Consider the following 23911-nt stretch of genomic DNA (forward strand, 5'->3'; position numbering starts at 1 on the left):
TTGAATTCCTGTTCTTTTAAATAAATGTACTGTGGTTATGCCACATGTTAACATTATGGGAGGCTGGGTGAAGGGTAGATGAAAATTCTGTATACTATTTTTGCAACTTTACATCTAAAATTATTTCAAAATACAAAGTTTTAAAACAAAGTAATACAGGGAATTCCCTGTCGGTCCTTTCCAGTGGTTAGGACTCTGTGCTTCCACTGCAGGGGGGCACAGGTTCGATCCCTGGTTGGGGAACTAAGATCCTGCAAGCCTAGAGGCACAGCCAAAAAAAAGTAATTAAAGGTACATCTAGCAATAAATTTTTGAAGTTTTTAAAAACCCCATCCTCCTACTATCTACTACTAAATCCGCGGCTGAGTAACTTTGCAAAGGCCACTACACTTACTTTTAAAGTTTAAATAGAAAAGAAAAATATAATTTGACTAATCAGCTCTGGTATCATGGAATTAGAAATTCTACAAACTAGATATTCGAGGTCTGATTTTTTTTAAATCTCACAAAAATAATTCACTAAAAATTATGGTTCAAATACCATTTGAGATACAAGATATAGTTATTCAGAACTGAAATTTAAAGCTACCTAGAAATAGCTCTCCTCAGATCAGTAAAACTGAAAATAAAATAGGAAAATGTAAAAACCAAACTCCAAGTCAAATTTTATAGCCTGTAACATTAGCAATCAAATTATAGTAAACAAATAAGAGTCCATTTAGGAAAACAGTTACATTTATGTACACTTTATTAGTTGTTCTGAGTTTTGCATTTCAGGATTCTCATGACTACTCCACAAAATGAGCAAAATTGTTTGGATCATGCTTAAGATTCCTTCTGGCTCTAATTCTCTATGACTAAATTTTTCATGACTCTATCCTGAGCTCCTTATATAACAAACAAGTTCTAGGCAGGCAGAAGATTTTATTTCTAAATTTCAAAGTAAAAATTATGATGACTTTTCAAAAACATGTAAAACTTAGCTCCCATGAAAATGCTTTTACAATATGAACAGAAATAAACTGGATGCTTTTCTCCTTTTTTTCTAACTGCTTTGAAACTTTCTGCTGTCATAAATAAGCAAATTCATCAGTCACTATAACAAATTCTGTAAGTTTCTTATTTATTATAAGAAAACTAATCACATTAAAAATGACTGGAGGGCTTCCCTGGTGGCACAGCGGTTAAGAATCCACCTGCCAACGCAGGGGACACGGGTTCGATCCCTGGTCCAGGAAGATGCCACATGCTGCAGAGCAACTAAGCCCGTGTGCCACAACTACTGAGCCTGAGCTCTAGAGCCTGCGAGCCACAACTACTGAGCCTGCATGCTGCAACTACTGAAGCCTGCACACCTAGAGCCCGTGCTCCGCAACAAGAGAAGCCACTGCAATGAGAAGTCCGTGCACTGCAACGAAGAGTAGCCCCTGCTCACCGCAACTAGAGAAAGCCCGCGCGCAGCAACAAAGACCCAATGCAGCCAAAAATAAATAAATGAATGAATGAATTTTTAAAAGTAGATTAAAAAAAAGAATGACTGGAAATAAAACCACAACTTTTAAGAACAAATATCTTAATAACAAAATCAGTTCCAATATACACACTTGAATTTGATTATCTAAAAAAAGGCTATGAATTAAAAGATAAACTACAGGGCTTCCCTGGTGGCGCAGTGGTTGAGAGTCCGCCTGACGATGCAGTGGATACAGGTTCATGCCCCGTTCCGGGAAGATCCCACATGCCGCAGAGCGGCTGGGCCCGTGAGCCATGGCCGCTGAACCTGTGCGTCCGGAGCCTGTGCTCCGCAACGGGAGAGGCCACAACAGTGAGAGGCCCGTGTACCGCAAAAAAAAAAAAAAAAAAAAAAAGATAAACTACATATATAATTTATAACTTTCTTAATCTATAAAACATTTATGAGGACCTAAATCTCTGTCTATATTACCGTACAAATTTTATTCTCTGAATATGTGTTTCTTGTCACAGTACGTAAAGAAACTTTTTTGTATATGCAAGCTCCATGTGATCACATTCCCAACTGATGTTCACACCAAACATATACAAACCTCGCAATAAAAAGTTTTAAAGAAGTAAACCACCAAAATCCAAAACACTAACACCACCGAATGCTGGTAAAGATGCAGTCCAACAAGAACTCTCATTCACTGCTGGTGGGAATGCAAAATGTTTTTGCCACTTTGTAAAAAAGAGTTTGGTGGTTTCTTATGAAACTAAACGTATTCCTACCATATAATACAGCAATCATACTCCTTGATATTTATCCAAATGAGTTGAAAACTTATATCCACACAAAAGCCTGTGCATGAATGTTTATACCAGCTTTACAGCTTTATTCACAACTGCCAAAACTTGGAAGCAACCAAAATATTCTTTTTGTTTTTGTTTTTTGTGGTACGTGGGCCTCTCACTGCTGTGGCCTCTCCTGCCGTGGAGCACAGGCTCCGGATGCGCAGGCCCAGCGGCCATGGCTCAAGGGCCCAGCTGCCCCGCGGCATGCGGGATCCTCCCAGACCGGGGCACGAACCCGTGTCCCCTGCATCGGCAGGTGGACTCCCAACCACTGCGCCACCAGGGAAGCCCCAAAATATTCTTTAACAGACAAATGGATGAATAAGCTGTGTTACATCCATACAATGGAGTATAACTGGTTTCCTTTGCAATTCTGGGCATTTCATGTATGTTAAAATATTATACTGAGACAGAGTCCATTAGCTTCCCCAGACCAAAAACAGTCCATGGTATAAACAAGACTAAGAATTTGCTTTAATACAATCCAAAGTCAGTATAATTTTACTACAAAAATCACTCTACAGCAAATGCCGTTATAGATTTCTAACTAAAATTTTTGTGTTTTGTTTTAAAGCAACAGGGTGTATTTTTTTCATATAACAAGCAATCTGGAGGCAGTTGCCTGCTGGCCTTGATTCAGTGGCTCAGACATGTCAGGACAGACATATATGTTCTTGTCTATGCCTTCCCCTCATGGCCACAGGAGGGATGCTGAAGCTCTAGCCATCACCTTTGTGAAGGCAGAATGTGGGGGGAGGGGCAATACCAGGTATATCTTCTCCTTTAAATAAGAGAATTTTTAAAAATCTGTATATAATGCTAAGACAAAAATGAATTTTATATTACTCACATCCATTTTATAAGCAACTTTCCCTATAGAATTTCTACTCTATAAATCCTGTTAATCATCTTTGTGATTTTCATACGGAATATGTTTCTCACCTCTAATTTGTTATATTATCTAATATCAGTAACAGCATTATTTTCTCATTTGAAAAAAAAGATCATCAAAAGACTGCTCTTCAATGAAAGACAATAAGGAAAAAACCTTTCTCTACATAAAATATCATGTGACCTACACTAGATGTTTACATTCTTATGACTTCTGATAAAGAAAGATAAGATACTAATTCATTCAACTTTAGTCACTAGACATGCTTAAGTAGATCATTACAATGGGGTACAACATTTTTAATGGCAATAAAACATCTAATTTCATCTAGTTCTGCTTTTCAGTTCTCACCTTGAAATGCTAACACACAATTGACTGTTGATCCTTCTACATAATGTTCAGGCACAGGAGACCATAAAAACGTGTAATAATCACGAGCAGTACTCCATCCAACCTAAAGGAAAACAACAAAAACATGGATATTATAAGTAAGTGGTTTAATATGAGTGATATCTTATAGCATATTGTTTTTCACTGCATCCTAAAGTTAAAGCATGCATGAATGTTTACAAATCCTGAGCATTTTAACAATCACGTCAAATTTTTATTATAATTTTTTATTAAGCTATAACCTAATGCTATAAAAATCTATAACAGCAGAGTTTCTACTATGTATTAAAATGCAACTTGATATCCAATTTCTCAAGGAAAACCTTAGTACACATATGATCAAATATAAAAACATGCTGCACTTAAAATTTGATTTCACTAAACATAAGTTTTTAAAATTTATTTTATGCCTTGAATTTAACTGTGTTTTTTTTAGTTAGATTTCCCCCTCCTCCTTAAATCCACTAATTAAACTTCACTAGTCTGTCATCTTTAGTTAAGTCTTGCCTACAGGCAATGGTAAATTTTGTAAAAATTTATTTTTACCTTTATTCCTAAGGTGTTTATATATACAAAAAGACCACCTATGTCCCACCAATCTCTAAAACATTTCCACCTTACAACATGAATATATACATTACATATCTCAGTCTTTATTTTCCAGATGAACTGTACTGTGGTAAATACTGAATATTAGATATGTTTAAAACAGGTACTAGATATCCATTTGCCAGTATATTACAAGAAATTATGCATTATCCACGAGGTTTGATTACATATGTTCTATAATTCTGATCGATTTAGGATTAGAGGGTCCAGAATATTGAAACTGGAAGAATCTTAGTAATCTTTAGTCTCTAAAGGAGAGTTTTCAAACTGTCAGTCACAACCCAGTAGTAAGTGGTAACATTATATCAATTTAGTGGTTCATAACCACATTTATTTTTTAATTAGAAAGCATCAGAGGGCGTGAAGGCTAAGTACTGCTTCATGAAAATTTGTTTCAGGTGTATCTGCATGCAACTTTGCTAGGTCAAATCACAGAATCATATTATTTTTATTTCTTTCTGCGTGTCATGGCCAAAAACATTTGAAAGACACTATTCATCTCTTTACAGATGAGAAGCTTGAGGAAACCATGATGTAAGTGATTTTCCTGACCTAAGGCTCAGTTTTTTTCTCTCAGGATTGTTAGAAGGATTACACTAGATGATGAACATAAAAGCAGCATTTGGCAGAGGGCCTGACCCGTGATGGGCACTCCATAAATGGTAGTTTTTGCAAGCACAGTATACTGCAGTGATTAAGAGCATAGGAAGTAAGGTCAGACTGCCAAAAAAGATCACTTACTGGCTAAAATGACTTCAGACAAGTTATTTCTGTTCCCTCCTCTTTCAAATGGAGATAAAGGCTTATACGTGTATTAAATGAGATACAGCACCGTAGTGGCACCTGGCACAGTGCCTAGCACATTAGTGTTCATTAAACGTTACCATTCATTAATACCCAAGGGGACACAATGTATTAGGGAGAGTGATCTTGACTCTAAAATGTTCTGTCTCTCATTCCATATCCCCCAGTGCTTCTATCATCTCCTGAAAAAGAGCCTATTTGAAGTTTTTCCCAAAAGATACACCTGGTACAAGTCATACCTTGCATTCTTTGTCCCTGTCCATATGGTGGTCTTGAAAGGAATATCAATACTACTCAGAGCTACATCTTTCTTGAAAAAAAATCTCCCTAAGGCTCTACCTGGACCAGGTGGTCAAAAGACATGCTAAGTGTACCATTTATTTGTGATGGCTGACATGCAAAACTGCTAATGTCAGAATTATAGATACCTGATTCAAGTAGCACTGGGAATAGCAGTAACAGATACAGTTCACTGTTCGTTTTGGAATAAATATTACCCTCATCTTACAAATTAAGAAACTAGTAAATGGCAGAGTCAGAATCTGAACCTGAAGTTCAAGCTCTTAACCACCAGGACACTACTCACTCTCCTCCTAGCAGGATATAAAATACTCTCATACTTTCTGAAATTCCACTTCCTTCCTTCCAACACTGAGTCAATGACTATACAATTCTTAAAAGAACTGCACGTTTTTGGATTGGGTTGTTTTTTTTTTTGTTATTGAGCTGCATGAGCTGCTTGTAAATTTTGGAGATTAATCCTTTGTCAGTTGCTTAATTTGCAAATATTTTCTCCCATTCTGAGGGTTGTCTTTTGGTCTTGTTTATGGTTTCCTTTGCTGTGCAAAAGCTTTGAAGTTTCATTAGGTCCCATTTGTTTTTGTTTTTATTTCCATTTCTCTAGGAGGTGGGTCAAAAAGGATATTGCTGTGATTTATGTCATAGAGTGTTCTGCCTATGCTTTCCTCTAAGAGTTTGATAGTTTCTGGCCTTACATTTAGGTCTTTAACCCATTTTGAGCTTATTTTTGTGTATGGTGTTAGGGAGTGTTCTAATCTCATACTTTTACATGTACCTGTCCAGCTTTCCCAGCACCATTTATTGAAGGGGCTGTCTTTTCTCCACCGTATATTCTTGCTTCCTTTATCAAAGATAAGGTGACCATATGTGCGTGGGTTTACCTCTGGGCTTTCTATCCTGTTCCATTGATCTATATTTCTGTTTTTGTGCCAGTACCATACTGTCTTGATTACTGTAGCTTTGTAGTATAGTCTGAAGTCAATAGACACTTCTCCAAAGAAGATATACAGATTGCCAACAAACACATGAAAGAATGCTCAACATCATTAATCATTAGAGAAATGCAAATCAAAACTATAAGGAGAGCTTCCCTGGTGGCACAGTGGTTAAGAATCCGCCTGCCAATGCAGGGGTCATGGGTTCGAGCCCTGGTCTGGGAAGATCCCACATGCTGCAGAGCAACTAAGCCTGTGCGCCACAACTACTGAGCCTGCGCTCTAGAGCCCCCAAGCCACAACTACTGAGCACACGTGTCACAACTACTGAAGCCCTTGCGCCTAGAGCGTATGCTCTGCAACAAGAGAAGCCACTGCAATGAGAAGCCTGTGCACCTCAACGAAGAGTAGCCCCTACTCACAACTAGAGAAAGCCTGCGCAGAGCAACGAAGACCCAATGCAGCCAAAAATAAATAAATAAAATAAATAAATTTATTAAAAAAAAAAAACTACAATGAGATATCATCTCACGCCAGTCAGAATGGCCCTCATCAAAAAATCTAGAAACAATAAATGCTGGAGAGGGTGTGGAGAAAAGGGAACACTCTTGCACTGTTGGTGGGAATGTAAATTGATACAGCCACTATGGAGAACAGTATGGAGGTTCCTTAAAAAACTAAAACTAGAACTACCATACAACCCAACAATCCTACTACTGGGCATATACCCTGAGCAAACCATAATTCAAAAAGAGTCATGTACCAATATGTTCATTGCAGCTCTATTTACAATAGCCAGGACATGGAAGCAACCTAAGTGTCCATCAACAGATGAATGGATAAAGATGATGTGGCACATATATACAATGGAATATTACTCAGCCATAAAAAAAAGAAAATTGAGTTATTTGTAGTGAGGTAGATGGACCTAGAGTCTGTCATACAGAGTGAAGTAAGTCAGAAAGAGAAAAGCAAATACTGTATGCTAACACATACATATGGAATCTAAAAAAAAGTGGTCCTGATGAACCTAGGGGCAGGACAGAAATAAAGATGCAGACATAGAGAATGGACTTGAGGACACGGGGAGGGGGAAGGGTAAGCTGGGACGAAGTGAGAGAGTAGCACTGACATATATACACTACCAAAGGTAAAATAGATAGCTAGTGGGAAGCAGCTGCATCGCATGGGGAGATCAACTCGGTGCTCTGTGACCACCTAGAGGGGTAGGATAGGGAGGGTAAGTGGGAGGGGATATGGGGATATATGTATACATATAGCTGATTTACTTTGTTATACAGCAGAAATTAACACAACATTGTAAAGCAATTGTACTCCAATAAAGATGTTAAAAAAAAAAAAAGAAAAGAAAATCTCCAACACAGTCTACATCCCTTGCCTGGCTTCACTCATTCCCCTACCCAACTTGGACTTCATGGTCAATTAATCATTTCAATAATAATGCACCCAAAACCACCCTAGTATCCTTTGTCCTCTTGACCTCCCTTCCCAAATTCCCAGTCTGAATGATACCCACTTTTGGAATTCTTCACTCAATTCTAGGTGCTCAATCTCTCTAGACAAACTCACAAAATGGCTGCTCAGAAATCTCCTGGTTAACCTACTCCAATTCCCTATGACATTCTTCCACAGTAGCAAGACCATATCTTCTCCATACTCAAGCCCTCCCCAACTCAGCACATGACCTTGCTCCTCATTACTGAGTGTACTCAATAAATGAGTTCCAGTCCCAATTCATTCAATTAATAGCTGACAAACCCTATAGATGCCTCTTACAGATTATTACCCACAACTGATTCCCTTCTCTAAGGCTTGATCTCACTTAGAAAATGAAGATGGTCTAAACATTCTCTCTGGGACTTCCCTGGTGGCGCAGTGGTTAAGAATCCGCCTGCCAATGCAGGGGACACGGGTTTGAGCCCTGGTCTGGGAAGATCCCATATGCCACGGAACAACTAAGCCCGTGTGCCACAACTACTGAGCCTGTGCTCTAGAGCCCACGAACCACAACTACTGAGACCAAGTGCCACAACTACTGAAGCCCGTGCACCTAGAGCCCGTGCTCCACAACAAGAGAAGCCACCACAATGAGAAGCCCACGTACCGCAACGAAGAGCAGCCCCCGCTCGTCAAAACTAGAGAAAGCCTGCGCGCAGCAACGAAGACCCAACACAGCCAAAAATAAATAATAAATTTATAAAAAAAAAAAAAACCATTCTCTCTACCACCATTCTTTTCTAATTCCAATTTATCTTATTCAGCACTAGGAGATTAAAGTTCACCTCTAAACTCTATTACTCTCTGCTTAAAAATTATTCCTCAGCTAAATATTAAAGCAATCTACGTGATCCAAACTAACTTTTCCCATTTTCTAAACCTGGTACCTGTCCCAGGAAAATTAAATTCCTTAACACTCTCTCAAGCACACAACACACTTTCCCTTCATTCCTTCCCCTTAAAATTACTACCTGGGCACTTTCTCCCTGCCTACCTTGTCAATATCATATCTATCAAAATCATTCTGGACAGCAATCAATTTGCAGTACATGTCAAGTGTTTAAAAACATTCAATGCTGGGCTTCCCTGGTGGCGCAGTGGTTGAGAGTCCACCTGCCGATGCAGGGGACACGGGTTCGTGCCCTGGTTCGGGAAGATCCCACATGCCATGGAGCGGCTAGGCCCGTGAGCCATGGCCGCTGAGCCTGCGCGTCCGGAGCCTGTGCTCCACAACGGGAGAGGCCACAACAGGGAGAGGCCCGCGTACCGCAAAAAAAAAAAAAAAAAAAAAACATTCAATGCCGGGCTTCCCTGGTGGCACAGTGGTTGAGAGTCCACCTGCCGATGCAGGGGACACAGGTTCGTGCCCCAGTCTGGGAAGATCCCACAGGCCGCAGAGCGGCTGGGCCCGTGAGCCATGGCCGCTGAGCCTGTGTATCCGGAACCTGTGCTCCGCAACGGGAGAGGCCGCAACAGTGAGAGGCCCGCATACCGCAAAAAAAATAAAAAATAAGAATAAAAAAAATTCAATGCTATAAACATGGCAATTCCACTTCCAAGAACTTATCCTATGAAATACAATGACAAACAAAATAAAAACAGATACAGAGATCTATATTAAGCATTGTTTAATGGTAAACATTTGGAAACATTTCCATGAATTCCACAATGCATCAACAGCATGTGTGTATACTTTATTACATACAAAGTATGTGTATAATTATTAATTATAGATATATGCCAATATGTTAACAATGCTTATTCTAGGTAAGCATTAAAATAGTATTAAAACATGATCTATTTTCTTCCTTGAGTCTTCCTGTATATTTCAAAATTTTTAGTACATGCTTAAACTTCCCACTAAGTTTTAAGTATTATCCAGGCAAAAAAGATGGAAAGGGTATTCTATACAAACTTATTTATCATGTATGTATTTATGTAAGTATTACTGCTTGGAGAAAAGTTACGGTCCTTGGAGTACACAAGTTAAGAGATAATAGTTTAACGTTATCAAAGCCAAAAAATAAGCAGGCAATGACAAAAAAGGAAGCTATAAATCAAGTCGTATAAAGGAGCCCTATTTGGCACACTAAGTTATTTGGTCTTGCCATTATCCCATAGAGGATGAAGAACCACTTAAACAAGAGGAAGATATGTTCAGATTTTCATTTTCTATTATAGTTTATATAGAGCAGTTTGAAGAACAAATAGAAGAATGAAAGAAAGCAGGGAAAACAGGTGACCTATTGCAATCATCTTAGAAATCAATAAGGAGGGCATGAACTAGGGCTGTGATATTAAAAATGCATTAATAGGTAGGCAGGAAAATAGATAGAATTGGTGTTTGGCTGGATTTGAAGAGAAATTCATAAGCTTTTGGCTTAAACAATAGGCCATTAACTAAAAATGGGGAGAAAAAAAAGGAAGACATAAATTAGTCTGAAAGAAAACCGTGAAGATTCATCTTCTTGAAATACAATTTATCACACATCAGCCTCCACACCTACATATGCAGACTTCCCACTGCCCATATGGAAAAGTCTGCAAATTGTTTAGCCTAACACTGAAGATCCTCCATGGCAAGACTGACGCTTAACTTCATCTCCCTCCACTTCCCTAAATTACGTTTATGTTCTAGTTAAACTAATTCATTCTCATGAACATTCTCACCCCGGTGCCTCTGCTTAAGCCATTTTCCTGCCAGGAATGCCCTTCCCTTCCCTCAATCTCATTACCCTGCTCTATTCTTCCTCTCTGACTCATTCTTGCAGAAAATGCCAATTCTTAGTATCTTTAACTTGCTATTCATCTCTTACATAAAATTTAAACTGATACTGATTTCATAAAAAGCTTACAATGAAGCTTTTGGAATCCATACTGGAATCCACACTGGAATCTAACAAGCCTTAAAAAAAAAAATTAAATAAAGAATAAATGACTCATCTATCCAGCAACACCAGGGATAAGGGATTCAATTCAAAAAGGAACTGAGGGCTTTCCTGCTGGCACAGTGGCTGAGAGTCCGCCTGCCGATGCAGGGGACACGGGTTCGCGCCCTGGTCCGGGAAGATCCCACATGCTGCGGAGCGGCTGGGCCCGCTGAGCCTGCGCGTCTGGAGCCTGTGCTCCGCAACGGGAGAGGCCACAACAGTGAGAAGCCCGTGTACCGCAAAAAAAAAAAGGAACTGAAATATCATTAAATGCCAAAACTCTGTTTTGTCCAATATAGTTTTTCTGCCCTCCTCACTCTATTAGGCCAGACTTTCACTTCTAAGTACTTTACATGTGCCTAATTCTAGCGGCTACTCTTATTTCTTTCTACTTTGCTATTTAACTTATACAGACCACACAATCAAAATTTCAAGACCTAATGGTCTTGATTTTAATAAATCACATCTAAAATAAAATAAATTGATTCTTAGGGAGAATCTAAAGTAACCAAGGAGAAAAGTAAGTTTTACTGTTTAGACATTTATGACACTATTTTGACTGTTCAACGGACCTTCGTATGTTTTGGTTCTCCATTACATCCTCAGGAACTGAAATTGCCAAAAAACTTCCAACACTTTAATGATCATTTCAATGTAATTTTCAAGCATATAGTATACAAAATGATTGGCAAAATATTAGAACTGGGACTCTTGCTATCAAAGAATTTACTATTTAGTCATGTAAAACAGAATACTCTTATAAAAGCATAAGACAATATAAGGAATATTTAAACAATGCAGGACAATAGAAGAGATAATAACATAGTTGTAGAGCTATACAAAATTAATTACAAATGACAAGATAGTAAATGATATAGTAACCCAAAGGAAAAGATCATGTTTTTTAGGTAAGGAATGGAGAAAACAGAAGAAGAAAAAACAAAAAGATTTGAAAAAATTTCTGTAAGAACTTAAGTTGAACCTTTTAATCATAGAGAGGAAAGTGTGCTGAACTGAAGGTCATATCATTTGTTGTACACTACGCTGCACTATTAAATATTTCATGTTTACACAATGTTTTACATTTGATGTTTACAAAAATGACCCTTAAAGTAGAGTTAAGACAAGACTAGTATAAACTACTTGTCAACCTCTTAAGAAGAAAATAAAGAGTACCTACATGGAAGAAATATGGAGAAAGTCCTCTTACCTTGAATATACCAACCCAATCTTTTGGATGGGGATGGATATATGGAGTTAAGGTATAATGACATTCTAGGTGTGCATTAGGAAGATAGCTCTTGGCCACATTTTGAAAGATGACATGGGCAAAGTTGGAAGTCTGCAGTGGAACTTCTTGAAAGGATGTCATTGCGAATCTGAAACAAGTAAATCATACAAATTTAATGATACCAACTAAGAAAAAACTCATACCTTCAGAAAATACATAACATTTAATGCAAATTACATGGATATTTTCATACCATAATTACTGAAAAGACATACTTTTATATTATATTTATATTATATTGTAAATATAATATATTTAATACTGGAACTCCTTCTTAAAAATGTGATTAAAGGGAATTCTGGTGGTCCTGTGGCTAAGACTCCACGCTCCCAATGCAGGGGGCCTGGGTTTGATCCCTGGTCAGGGAACTAGATCCCACATGCCACAACTAAGAGTTCACATGCCGCAACTAAGACCTGGCACAGCCAAATAAATAAATAAATTTTTTTTAATGTGATTAAATATAAAAATACAAACTGAGAAGTAACTAACTTACAATATGGCTCAGAAAGTTACATGAGTTAAAAAAATATTTATTTATTTATATATGGCTGCGTTGGGTCTGTTGCTGTGCGCGGGCTTTCTCTAATTGCGTTGAGTAGGGGCTACTCTTCGCTGCGGCACGTGGGCTTCTTATTGCGGTGGCTTCTCTTGTTGCAGAGCATGGGCTCTAGGCATGCAGGCTTCAGTAGTTGTGGCATTGGGCTCAGTAGTTGTGGCTCGCAGGCTCCAGAGCGCAGGCTCAGTAGTTGTGGTGCACGGGCTTAGTTGCTCCGTGGCATGTGAGATATTCCTGGACCAGGGCTCGAACCCGTGTCCCATGCGTTGGCAGGCGAATTCTTAACCACTGCGCGACCAGGGAAGTCCCGAGTTAAAAAATTTTAAAAACCAAAATCAAAAACAAACTCTCAACTCTCCTGCAAAGCCTAACCCTCTGCTTCTTTTGCAACCGAAACCAAATGAGCCAGCAGTGTTTCTATGTTGAACTCTTGAACTTCATCATTTTCCTCCCTAATCTGATCCATCCCGTCCCTCCCCTAGGCTCCTGTAACTGATGCTAACCTCTCTGTGCCTGCATTCCTGACCCACACTCATGATCGCCTGGACCAGCTTTTTCTCAACCCTGGCTAGATATCAGAATCATTAGGGGTCTTAAAAAAGAAAAAGAAAAGACAATGAATTTCCGGAAATGGGACCTGGGCGCACACATGCATGTGTGTGTATATCCAAGCATTTTTTTTTAAGCCTCCCCAAGTAATCTCAATCCTGTATACAGCCAGGATAGAGAACTACTACTTAGACTCTGACCCAACCCAACAATTTAAGTCTCCATTAGCAAATGTCACCTAGATTCCCAGACCTAGGCTGTCTTCTTGGGCTTCTGGTTCATACTTGTTCAAATCTCTCAAATGATGTAAAATCTCAGTTGGTCTACTTGAAATAGTTCAGAGCCTATTTGTTCCTCTCTACCTATACCAATTCTACCCTTTCATCCTACCTTGACTTCCAGTATTATTGTACAGTTTCCATACATTCACTGATTAAAAATAAATGTATTTTTAAATGTATAGTGTAAATGAAACACATACTGTTGAGAATCTATTATAGATTCAGTGAATGCTCACTGGTTTAGTGAACACCAAGCACCAGCTAGCAGATGAATGGTAAAAGTCGCCTATAAAAATCTGCAAGACCCAAATGTTTTCCGTATCTTGTGCTCTACTTTTGAGAAAAATGATACAACTGAGGATTTACTCAAAAAATATATCTCTGTACAGTGTGTCACAGACTCAGTACAGTCATTGATCCTACAGTACCACATCAGAAACACTGACACTGACACTATGGCACTTAACTTCTGAGTCATCAAAACAGGAATCTCTGTAAACAATGAGAAAAACTGGGACAAGAATTTGCTGACCAAATTATTCTAACTTACTTCACAAATCTATGAATTTTCTATAGGACAAGCACAGAAGTAACACTACTCACTTTTTTTTTTTTTTTGCCACGCTGCATGGCTTATGGGATCTTAGTTCCCTGACCAGGGACTGAACCTGGGCCACAGCACTGAAAGTGCCGAGTCCTAACCACTGGACCACCAAGGAATTCCCAAAACTACTCACATTTTAACAATTACTAAGAAGTCTTTATTGCTAGGAAAATCTAAGACAATATGCTTTTACAAATGTTTCTTTTGCTGATCTGTTTGAAATACTAAGGCAAATTTTTAAAGTTCTGAAATAAACACTTTAAAAAATGTCTACTTTTCCTCTTATGTGTTCTCTGCTTCTGTTATGGTCAAAATACTGCTTTGTACTTACAGGACACACAATATACTAGACATCCCATAAAGAGACAGTCAATCATCAACCTGGAAGCCACTGTGGTAGAATTCCAGGCTGGATGTCTGTCAGCCTCTCCCCACCTGAGGTTTGCCAGGATTCCAAGGTAAAGAGAATGCATTCAGTAATAAACCTCCTGTACCTCTGCACTAACAAAAAGGCTTTATTACCAGCGACCCTACTTCACAGAAGGACTTAACAGTCAATACTCTCCAGCTGGTAACCCAAAGCCTTCAGGAAAGTGAAAAGGTAGCACAAACGGTAGAAACTGCCTAAAGTAAGTGAAGAGTTCTACTACTTTGTTTCTTTGAATAGTCTGAGCAAATATGGGCTCAAGGGGATGTCATGATGTTAATGAAGTCACTAATGATAATCTCCTTTCAAGTCAGTGGCTTCCTTAAAAAAAAAAAAAAAAAAAACCCTTGATTCTGGTTTTGAAAAAAATGTTCACTATTGGTTATAAAATACCCGAGAGAGACTATAGTTAACTGATGAACCAAACTCTTTCAGATAACAACTACCAAAACTGAGGCAAGTGAACCAGTAATGTTTTTGTATGAAGAGAGTGAATATTTAAGTTTCTCTGAGACAGATATTCAGTAAGGAGAAAATAAGGCTAGCTTAGGATGAATTTCCCATGCTTTTAATTAAAAGCCATTTAAGAATGAAACTTTTTTCATAAAACTTGTTTCCTAAAGTAAACTAAACAAACAAAGCAGTAATTATTTGTTATAAAACAAGGTAGTGGAGTTTAAACTTTTGTTTAACCTCAATTACAACAGTGTTTAAAAATCGATAATCCAACCTTAGACTTTTACTTCACTGAAAAGTTTTTAAGGTATAAAATAGCATTAAGGTATACACATATGTATTTATATATGTACATGTGTATACATGCTTATAAATGCATCAAAAGGGACTCAAAAAGCACACATCATACAATATTTACTCATGAGGGCTATGTGTGAAAGGAGAACTTAAGAGGACCTTAACTTTTAACTCAACTGACTGAATTTTTACCAGTATATTTAATGTATTCTTTTCATTATTTTAAATAAACACATCAACATGAAATTTCATTTTTAAACCCTCTCCCCAAAATTCAAGTTTTTAATATAAAACCCTAACATCAGACTTTAAATATATTCACGATGCTTACAAATCTTTATAGCATGATAATCTGTAATTATCCCATTAATAACCTTCATTAATCTCTCACCAACACTCCAACCTTTTTAAACATTTCAATGCAACTATAACTATAGAAATATTTTACAAAAGTCATTCCATTCTCATTATTACTTTTTAATTAATTTTCCAATACAGCTTCTAGTCATAAAAAAGTTAACATGGATAAATGTAATCTGAATGTAATTACAACATGAATCAACTTATTTTAAACAGTAAAATATCTAATTCCCATACAGTTCCTGTTTCACTCTTCACACAGATAGGAAACAGAGTGAAAAGATGGGCAAGCTTATAAAAATGTTGAAATTCACTGAGAATGCTAATGTATCAAGATGATTCACAGGCAGATTTATACACTACACACATGCTCACAGGCACACACAAAGACCCGCACACACACAGACCCACACACCACCCAGTGGAGAAGTAATACACAAAGTCACTGCATCACCTTGTGGTAATGCTTGGGAAGTGTAGCTTCACTAACATCCTGAGTAAAGAAAAAACTGCCTCAGTTGGAGACAGGAAATATAGCCCCCACCATAAAAGGAAGTGGAACAAGCTTTACCATATCAAATTTTGTTTCCCATTCTCTAAAGTAAAGTACACCTCTAGAAACATGCGTACATTAAGACCTAAGCGAAGAATTAGTAAAAGTTTTCTAATTAAGGAAACAGACAAAAAAACCCAAAATAAATGAACGAAACCAAACCTGGATATACGAAGAACAAGAGTAGGGGCAGGGCGGGGGGGGGGGGGGCCGGATATAAGTAAAGGGTACCAACTCTTTGATGGAGGATGGAAACTAAAGTTTTGGTGGTAAATATGCTGTAGTGTATACAGAAGTAGAAATACAATGTTATATACATGAAACTAATATAATATAAACCAATGTTACATCAATTAAAAATATTAATAAATAAAAAACAAAGATATGTGAGAACAGTAAAAAATAAAAATAAAAAAAAAAGGACCAGACAGATTTGGCTGGGAAACAAAGTCTGAAATACATGCTGCCTTGCAGTGCCCTCTCCCATGTTTCCTACTTTATTCCCCAAAGTTCTAACATCTCTAGAGTTCCTTTTATGTGTTATGCTGTAAACTTTGGTCTACAGTCCAATTTTGTTATTTTTGAGGATTCATCAATACCTAAGGAAAAAATAACTAATATGCAGTGGTCACTCAGTTAAGTAGCTAGAATCAATTTGGGGGGTGAAGGGTGAGGATTTCAATGTTATCTTTACTTCTTCCTCTTGGAACTTTTTCAAGCCCAAACCAGATCTGGCTTTTGTGGTAGTATTTTTCCAGTGGCTCCTGATACACATTTTATTTAACTAGCCCAAAATGTGTAAGCCTTAATCAAATAAAGTAGGAAACTGACCATATTAAGAATTTGTGCATTAAATGTCCAGAATCAAATTAAGGTTTTTAATTTAGATAAATATTGTATATAATTTGTCAATTCTAACACTTAGAATTCAAAAAGAAGTAAGGTAATTTTGTTCTATGTGATAATATTATTATGGTGACTGTATTTCTTTTAAAGTCCTTACCAGTTAAAGACGGACGGTAAACTAATTATAGGTGAAATATCCTGTTGTCCAGGATTTGCTTTAAAAACTCCAGGGGAAAAAATAAATGTGCTGACAGTGTAATAAACCAAGGTTAGCAAAATAGTGGTTCCTTTAACTGTTTGTTCTCCTTCTGGGTATTTTGAAAATTTCCATAATAAAAGTTAGTAAAACCAAAGTAGACAAAAATTAGTAATAAAAACTCACATATGACCTTCTGCAATAGAAACACATTACACATAGTGGTTGACAAACTTAGTGAAAGTTTTTTAAAATATTCAGTTTAAACTATATGAACTTTTAAATTAATCTCCGAACTTCAGTCCTGGAGGAAACTGAACATCTGAAGGGAAAAAATACATCTGATATTCTAATAGCTTCCAATTATTTATACTTCAGCTCAAACAAAGACTATCAGCTGGTTTACAGACCAGAAAAATATTATCAGCAATCCTTCCCGGAGGCAGAAGCAAATCCACCAATCTGTCAATTTGCACTCTTACAGTCCTCCCAATCTCCAGAATGATTTACAACTGAGTACCACTACACTCTGCCCAGGTGTCACTCACACCACTTTAATTTTTAGATTGTTTTAAAAGTTGGTTTCTAAAAAGCTATGATCTTGGCTTTTTATTATATTAGAGGGGAGGGTATCTTTACCTTCTTGTAAGAGTTTATTTGGGGCAAAATAAACTTTAAAAGGCTAGAAGTGGATACAGCCAAAATTTTACTTAGTAACATACAAATTCCAAAAGAATGCAATCCAATAAACTTCACGTGAGGCAATTCCCCCAAAGCAGTAAAAAAAGGAGCATAGTTACGATCCTTCATAAATATTTAACATCATTAAAACGGTTGAAATTTTAATTCCAAAATACCTGTTATTTTTGTTAAGGAAAAGATATTTACTGGTTAAGTCTACACAAATGTCTGCAGCCATAACTGTAAACAGCGGTGTGCAATTTAACAATGTGATGACTAGAAAACGTAATCAAGTAATCCTTCAAGAAATCAAGTTTATCCTTGATAAGAACGAAAGGAAGGCCTGGCCTCAGCCCCTTTTCTATACCCAAATAGCACTCTGAGGGTAATCAGCCCATTTTTTTAGATTAACATGTTACTCAAATGATCTCTTTAAATACTTTGGGAATTGAGCTCCAAAACTATAATTAGTAATTGTTGCATGCAGCTTGTAGAAATTCTACGATGAGCGGAATGAAGAATCGAAAACAAGATTTATTTTCCCATCCCTGACACAATAGCAATTCATAACTACTTTGTGAAACCTAAAAATATATGTAGAGACGCAAGAGGGAAGAGATATGGGGACATATAACTGATTCACTTTGTTATAAAGCAGAAACTAACACACAATTGTAAAGCAATTATACTCCAATAAAGATGTTAAAAAAATTAAAAAATCAAAATAAAAAAATATATATATGTAGAAAGTCAAATGTCACGGCGTTCTCAAACGAAATTATTACCAATAAGGTAATATATGTTTATCAGTACACACACACGCACACTAATCTCTTAACAAAGATTCCCCGAAACGACAAGCGCCTGTCGGGACTTGTCCACAACCTGCGGACCTCCGGGGGTGTTGGGAAGGGACAGTTGTGAAATCAAGAAAAATTGCCTAAGCAAAGTGAAACGTGACTCTCCTCGGAATATTTAAGATCCCTCGAGCACTAGGCGTAAGGCCATTTATAAGCAGACAAGAAAGCATTCACTAATTCTGCAGCCCAGGTGAAGTCGGAGAACCAGCCCAAACCGCTAACTCCGCCCACGGCCCGCAGTCAGTCTCCGCCTCCTAATCCATGGCGACTCAAACCAAAACACTTGGGCTTCACTATGCACGGGCAAACCCGAGCGTCCCATCACGACACGACCTAGATGTTTTCCCAAGCTTACCTGCCCCGGCAGCACACACGCTGCCCTCCAAATACTCACCTTAGAGTGGAGCCTCGGGCAAGGCACTTTCTTCTCCGGGGGTCCCCCGCGTCACTCGCCCCCCCGCCAAAGGGCCCACGTCCCACACGGCTCCCCCAAACAGCGAAAGCCTATCCAGGGCCTCCCCACCGTGTGGGGCGGCCACCCGTCGCTTTTTCCAACTCCACTGCTAACCGAAGTTGCCCACACCACCGTCACAATCGCAGTCCGGGAGGAAAGGTTTGTCGTCGGGAAGGAAAGCATCGTCATTCGGCAGCACCGTCACCACGGAGACCGTTCCCGAGACCGACCAGGCCCCTAGACGCTAGAGCAGAGGGACGTATCACGAGCCCCCAGATAGCTCCAGCGGGCGTCCGCCCCGCACAAGGCGCTGGGGCGGGCCGAGGAAGGCACTTACCGAGTGAGGAACTCTTGAGGAGAGGGGAATGTTAGAGAGGCTTCCGAGCCTGAGCCGCCATCAGCCGCCGAGCCTCTTCCGCCAGCACAGTCTCCCTCTACCGACCTGCTACACCTCCCCACAAGGCCAAAAGCCGGCGTATGTCACTTCCGTCCACGGCCCGGCCCCTTCCGCCGCCGCCGCCGCCGCCGCCGCCGCCGCCGCCGCCGAGCTGCGTCGGTCTGGGCCAATCGCTGAAACGCCAAGTTGGTCGCACGGTCTTTTAACCACCCTAGCTCCTGACGCCCTGCCATTGGATCCGAACAGATCCGAACCGGCCTTCTCTCTCGGCTCGGCTCTTCCTCCTCTTTCTTCTTCTTCGCCGTTTTCGCTCAGAGACCTTGTGGCAACCAAACAGGGTCCGTTTGGATAATGCATTTTTGACTTTTTAATTATTACTGTGGCCGAAAGTTAAGTAACTTACCAGTTAAGTGGAAGGGGTAGCCCTGAGGTGTATGAATTAGTACCATGTCATTGCCTGGATCTTTAAAAATCTATCTAAGCGAATCCATTTATTTTGTGGATCGGAAAGTAGAGAACCATAGAAGCAAAGGAGGATCACGCGGCTGGGGCGGCGACCGCTCACTCCTGGGCTCTTTCCCAAGTCCTGGTTCATCCAGTCCGGGGCTTGCTTAACTACGAGGTTTTGTTCTCTGTAAATCCTCGGTTTCTCCTAGGAAATTTTCGGTTCTAATGCTCAGTGATTCTATTTCTGCTTGCTCCAGCACTGACCTCGTTCTATGAGTTGTTAAATCCTTTTGTTATGTTATTTTGTGTGCATGAATTTAGCCCTGAATTCTCCGTTCAATGATAATTTCTGAAGTCACTCTTTTATACATCTTACCCTCCTTAGAGTAGGCATTCAGTTTAAATTCTAACTCCTCGGAAGTAAGTGTGTTCTGTTCTAATTCACTATGTTCCTGTGTTGCCGTAAAGCCCTGATAAAATTTGCAACATCACCAATGAAGGAAGGATAATAAATTAGATCAAGTTAAACGTTGAAGCATCTTCTAAATTCAGAACATACAAAATCCTCTTCAATGTAATTTACTTCCACATATTTTAAGATTACAATGCCTTTGATAATATAGGTTCTTAATATCTGCTGACTGATTTGTTCCCTGTATATTGAAATCTTTGAACTACGTATTCTGTATATCATATTTGATCATAGATTTCAGAAGACTCTTTACAGATCATTTAGTACCAATCTCCGTATTTTACCGATGAAGAAAATGGTGTGATAATATCAGTAATCACTCGTGTTACTGTTAGCAACCTTCTAGTAGTAGTCTGTGTCTCTTAGGTAAAGTAAATATAGGGCTTCCCTGGTGGTGCAGTGGTTAAAAATCTGCTTGCCAATGCAGGAGCTAAGGGTTTGAGCCCTGGTCTGGGTGAGCAACAAAGACCCAATGCAGCCAAAAATTAATTAATTAATTTTTTAAAAAATTCTTTTTTAAAATGTAAACACAAAAGTGAACTTTATAAGCACAGTTTTTCAGAAGTGTCACTCTTTGTATTTTTTAATCACATGATAATTTGCATGTAATAAATTTCTCATTACCACCAATTTTCAGTTAATGAAATCAGGGAAACAGTATGCTTAATAAAAGCCATAATTGGAAAATATTTTTTGTGCAGGTATTTTTACTTTACTTTGTTATTTTTAGGAATTTCTTGAATTTTTAGACTTTATTTTCCCCATGAAGGTATTAGTTCAGGAATTTTAACTTGCTTTAATCCCTTTAATAATGATCCCATGAATTTTAGATGGTGTTTCTCCCAGCAAGGTAAATATATATCCCTTAAGTACTTAATTGAATTTTTTAAATTAGCCTATTATATGTACAACAGTGTACTAGGAGTATAAGGGATATGGATCCACAATTCCTTATATGAAAGATCTGGGCCAGAGAGGATTTCAGAATTCAGAATTTTTCAGATTTTAGAGAAGTGTACTTACATAATATTCTACAAGTCTGGGGCAGCACTCCATAATCAAGTTAATATTTTTTTCAGGACAAATTATGAATATGACACCACTAAGTAGGATAAATAGAGCATATAATCTTCAGCTCAGAGCAGGTTTTTCAGATCAGGTTTTGCCACTTTGCCCTCATGGGTTCAGGTCACGTTTTATTGACAACTGAGTTCAGGTCAGGATAGGTTTTGCCACCAAATGTTAAGAAAACATTTGATTTTCAAAGTTTTTTGGATTACGAAATAGTGAATGAGGAATTGTAGACCTGATCAAAGAACTATTGGAAAGAAACTCCCTCAGCATCCCGTGGTATTTCTGGAGCAATCACAATTTCAAGCAGTTTTGAAGCAGTTGTCCTAACCTAGCACAAACTATCTCACCTGTGTTTTGACTGGGAAAATATCTGAAAGACACCCTCTATTAGAAGAACTTATGACAGCAAAGGGAGGAAAATAAATAAATTCATGAAAAATGTGGGTGACAAAAGTATAAAATATAGTATAAAAATAAAGTATAAAATAAGATATTCAGAGATGGGAGAACTAATTATAGGCTTGTGTGAACAATACACTTCTCTTGGTGGAGGTAGGCCTAGACCGTTAAGTAGGGTTTTGATGAAGACATGGAAGAAGACTTCAAGTCAGGATATAAGAGCCAGGGCAAAGGAGGCATGTAGGGAGAGGATTGTTAACAAACAATAATAATTCCTATCTGTGGAGTACACAGTGCCTTCCAGTCACTGTGTAGATACTTAAGGTTGTCTCCACTCCTCACAGCAAAATCCTGTAAGGTTTTATCCTCATTTTGCAGGGGAATGTGGGTTCAGAAAAGTTAAATAACTTGCCCATAATCCCAAAAAGGGCAAACCAGACTTGAGCTCAAATTTATCACTCCCAAAGTTCCTGCATTTTCCACCAAGCCATGCTGCTTCTTGATGAGTGCTTTTTGGTCATTTACTATGTGCTCTGGGTTATACTAGGTACTCTGGGGAAAACAAAGTATAAACCACAGTTTCTTCCCTAAAGCTGCTTTAAATCTAGTTGAGATATTACAAGATGGGACAGTGAAGTGTTAGATTTTGTAGGAAATGGACTCTGAGAAGTAAAGTGGAAAGAAGGATTGATACAGAATTATTATTATTTGCTAAAGAAACTGGACTCTAAGCTTTGAAAGAGTAACAGGATCTGAAAAGGTATAGAAAGGGCTTATGTAGAGAGAATAATTAAAAGGGCACAAATGGGACAATTAGGTAATACGATATGGGTTGAAAATCAGAAAAAAATAAGTTCACATAGGCACGTTATAGAAGTATCATTGCAGGTTTGAAAGCATATAAAAGGAGTTGTCCTCATCTTTTGAAACAGTGGCTTTCTTTAGAGTTTGTATTAAATGTTCCTATTGCTAGAAATGATTCTTTCCTTAAAAAATAATAGATATGTGAACGTTTGTTTAAAAAAGAGTGCTTTTAAAGACAAGATTTGAATAATGGTTATGTTTTGGATAAACAGAGAAAGAGAAGATTCAGAACACTCTAAAGTAGGGTGGTTTATTTCCTCTTACCCTATGTTGGAAGATAGTCGATGTACTCTGCTCCTTATAGCTTGCCTACCATTACTCTCCCAAATATTTGAATAAAACTTTGCTCCTCTGAGTTGCATGCCAACAAGTTAAACCCCCTTTTCCCTTTTTGTTGCTGTCATCTGTCGATCTCCAGGTCACTCTTCCTCATTCATTGAAGACTGTTACCAAGTGCATAGTCTTCCTCTCCATTCCAAGCCCCTCAGAGTCTACTTGGATGAGATTAAAATTAAAAGGCTAACATCCTGGCCTTTTAATTTCTTGAATCCCTCGTCTCCAATAATCTCCTCCACTCTAGTCCATATATTTCCATGTTCGTACCTTGGACCTTATCATCACCCATAATTGTTTCACCTTCAAAATCAAGTATCCTGCTCTGGGGACAACCTCTTGTTCCTCTAACCTGCTTATAAAATATGGCCACAGTAACTATTTTTCAAACTCATCAGGATCTCTAATCCATTAAGCTTTCTCCTTTTAATACTTCCCTCATTATCCAACCCAGAGTCCATGGACTATCATTTTATTAACATTATTCTGGATACCCCAAACTCCCTTGACTTTTCATCTTGCAGATTAAGTACAATTTCCCATAACAAACACGTCTACAGACTCTGGTCATCATATGTTTTATCACTAAAGGTTTTGTCTGGGAATACGAAGCAAAAACTTTGAAGGTAAAATCGAGTGTTTGGGGAAGTTTTCTGCACTATTGAAGCTGAATCTGGCCTCTGTACCCCGACACCGAATTGAATCTCAGAGACAGAGGTTTGGGTGAAGTAGAAAAGAATAGCTTTATTGCTTTGCCAAGCAAAGGGGGCCACAGCTGGCTAATGCCTTCAAAACTGTGTCCCACCTTGGAGAGGGTAGTGAG

At 38.4% G+C, this 23911-nt stretch overlaps 1 protein-coding gene across 3 annotated transcripts in view; it reads right to left on the bottom strand.

Annotated features, from left to right (window-relative positions):
- The window catches only part of TAX1BP1 (Tax1 binding protein 1), an 88203-nt gene extending 68622 nt beyond the window's left edge, over positions 1 to 19581 (bottom strand). For 2 of the 3 annotated variants that reach the window (XM_049714843.1, XM_049714842.1), the window contains exons 1-3: positions 19440 to 19581; positions 11899 to 12067; positions 3554 to 3656 (exon numbers count right to left, since the gene is read on the bottom strand). In XM_049714843.1, the coding sequence (XP_049570800.1) occupies positions 3554 to 3656; positions 11899 to 12060 (265 nt within the window). In that variant the 5' untranslated portion in view covers positions 12061 to 12067; positions 19440 to 19581. The remainder of the gene's footprint in view (positions 1 to 3553; positions 3657 to 11898; positions 12068 to 19439) is intronic. The other variant, XM_049714844.1, reaches the window with a different exon arrangement.
- Between the last annotated feature and the right edge of the window lie 4330 nt (positions 19582 to 23911).

This window comes from Orcinus orca, chromosome 9, assembly GCF_937001465.1.
Source record: "Orcinus orca chromosome 9, mOrcOrc1.1, whole genome shotgun sequence".
In the NCBI taxonomy this organism is placed as follows: Eukaryota; Metazoa; Chordata; class Mammalia; order Artiodactyla; family Delphinidae; genus Orcinus; species Orcinus orca.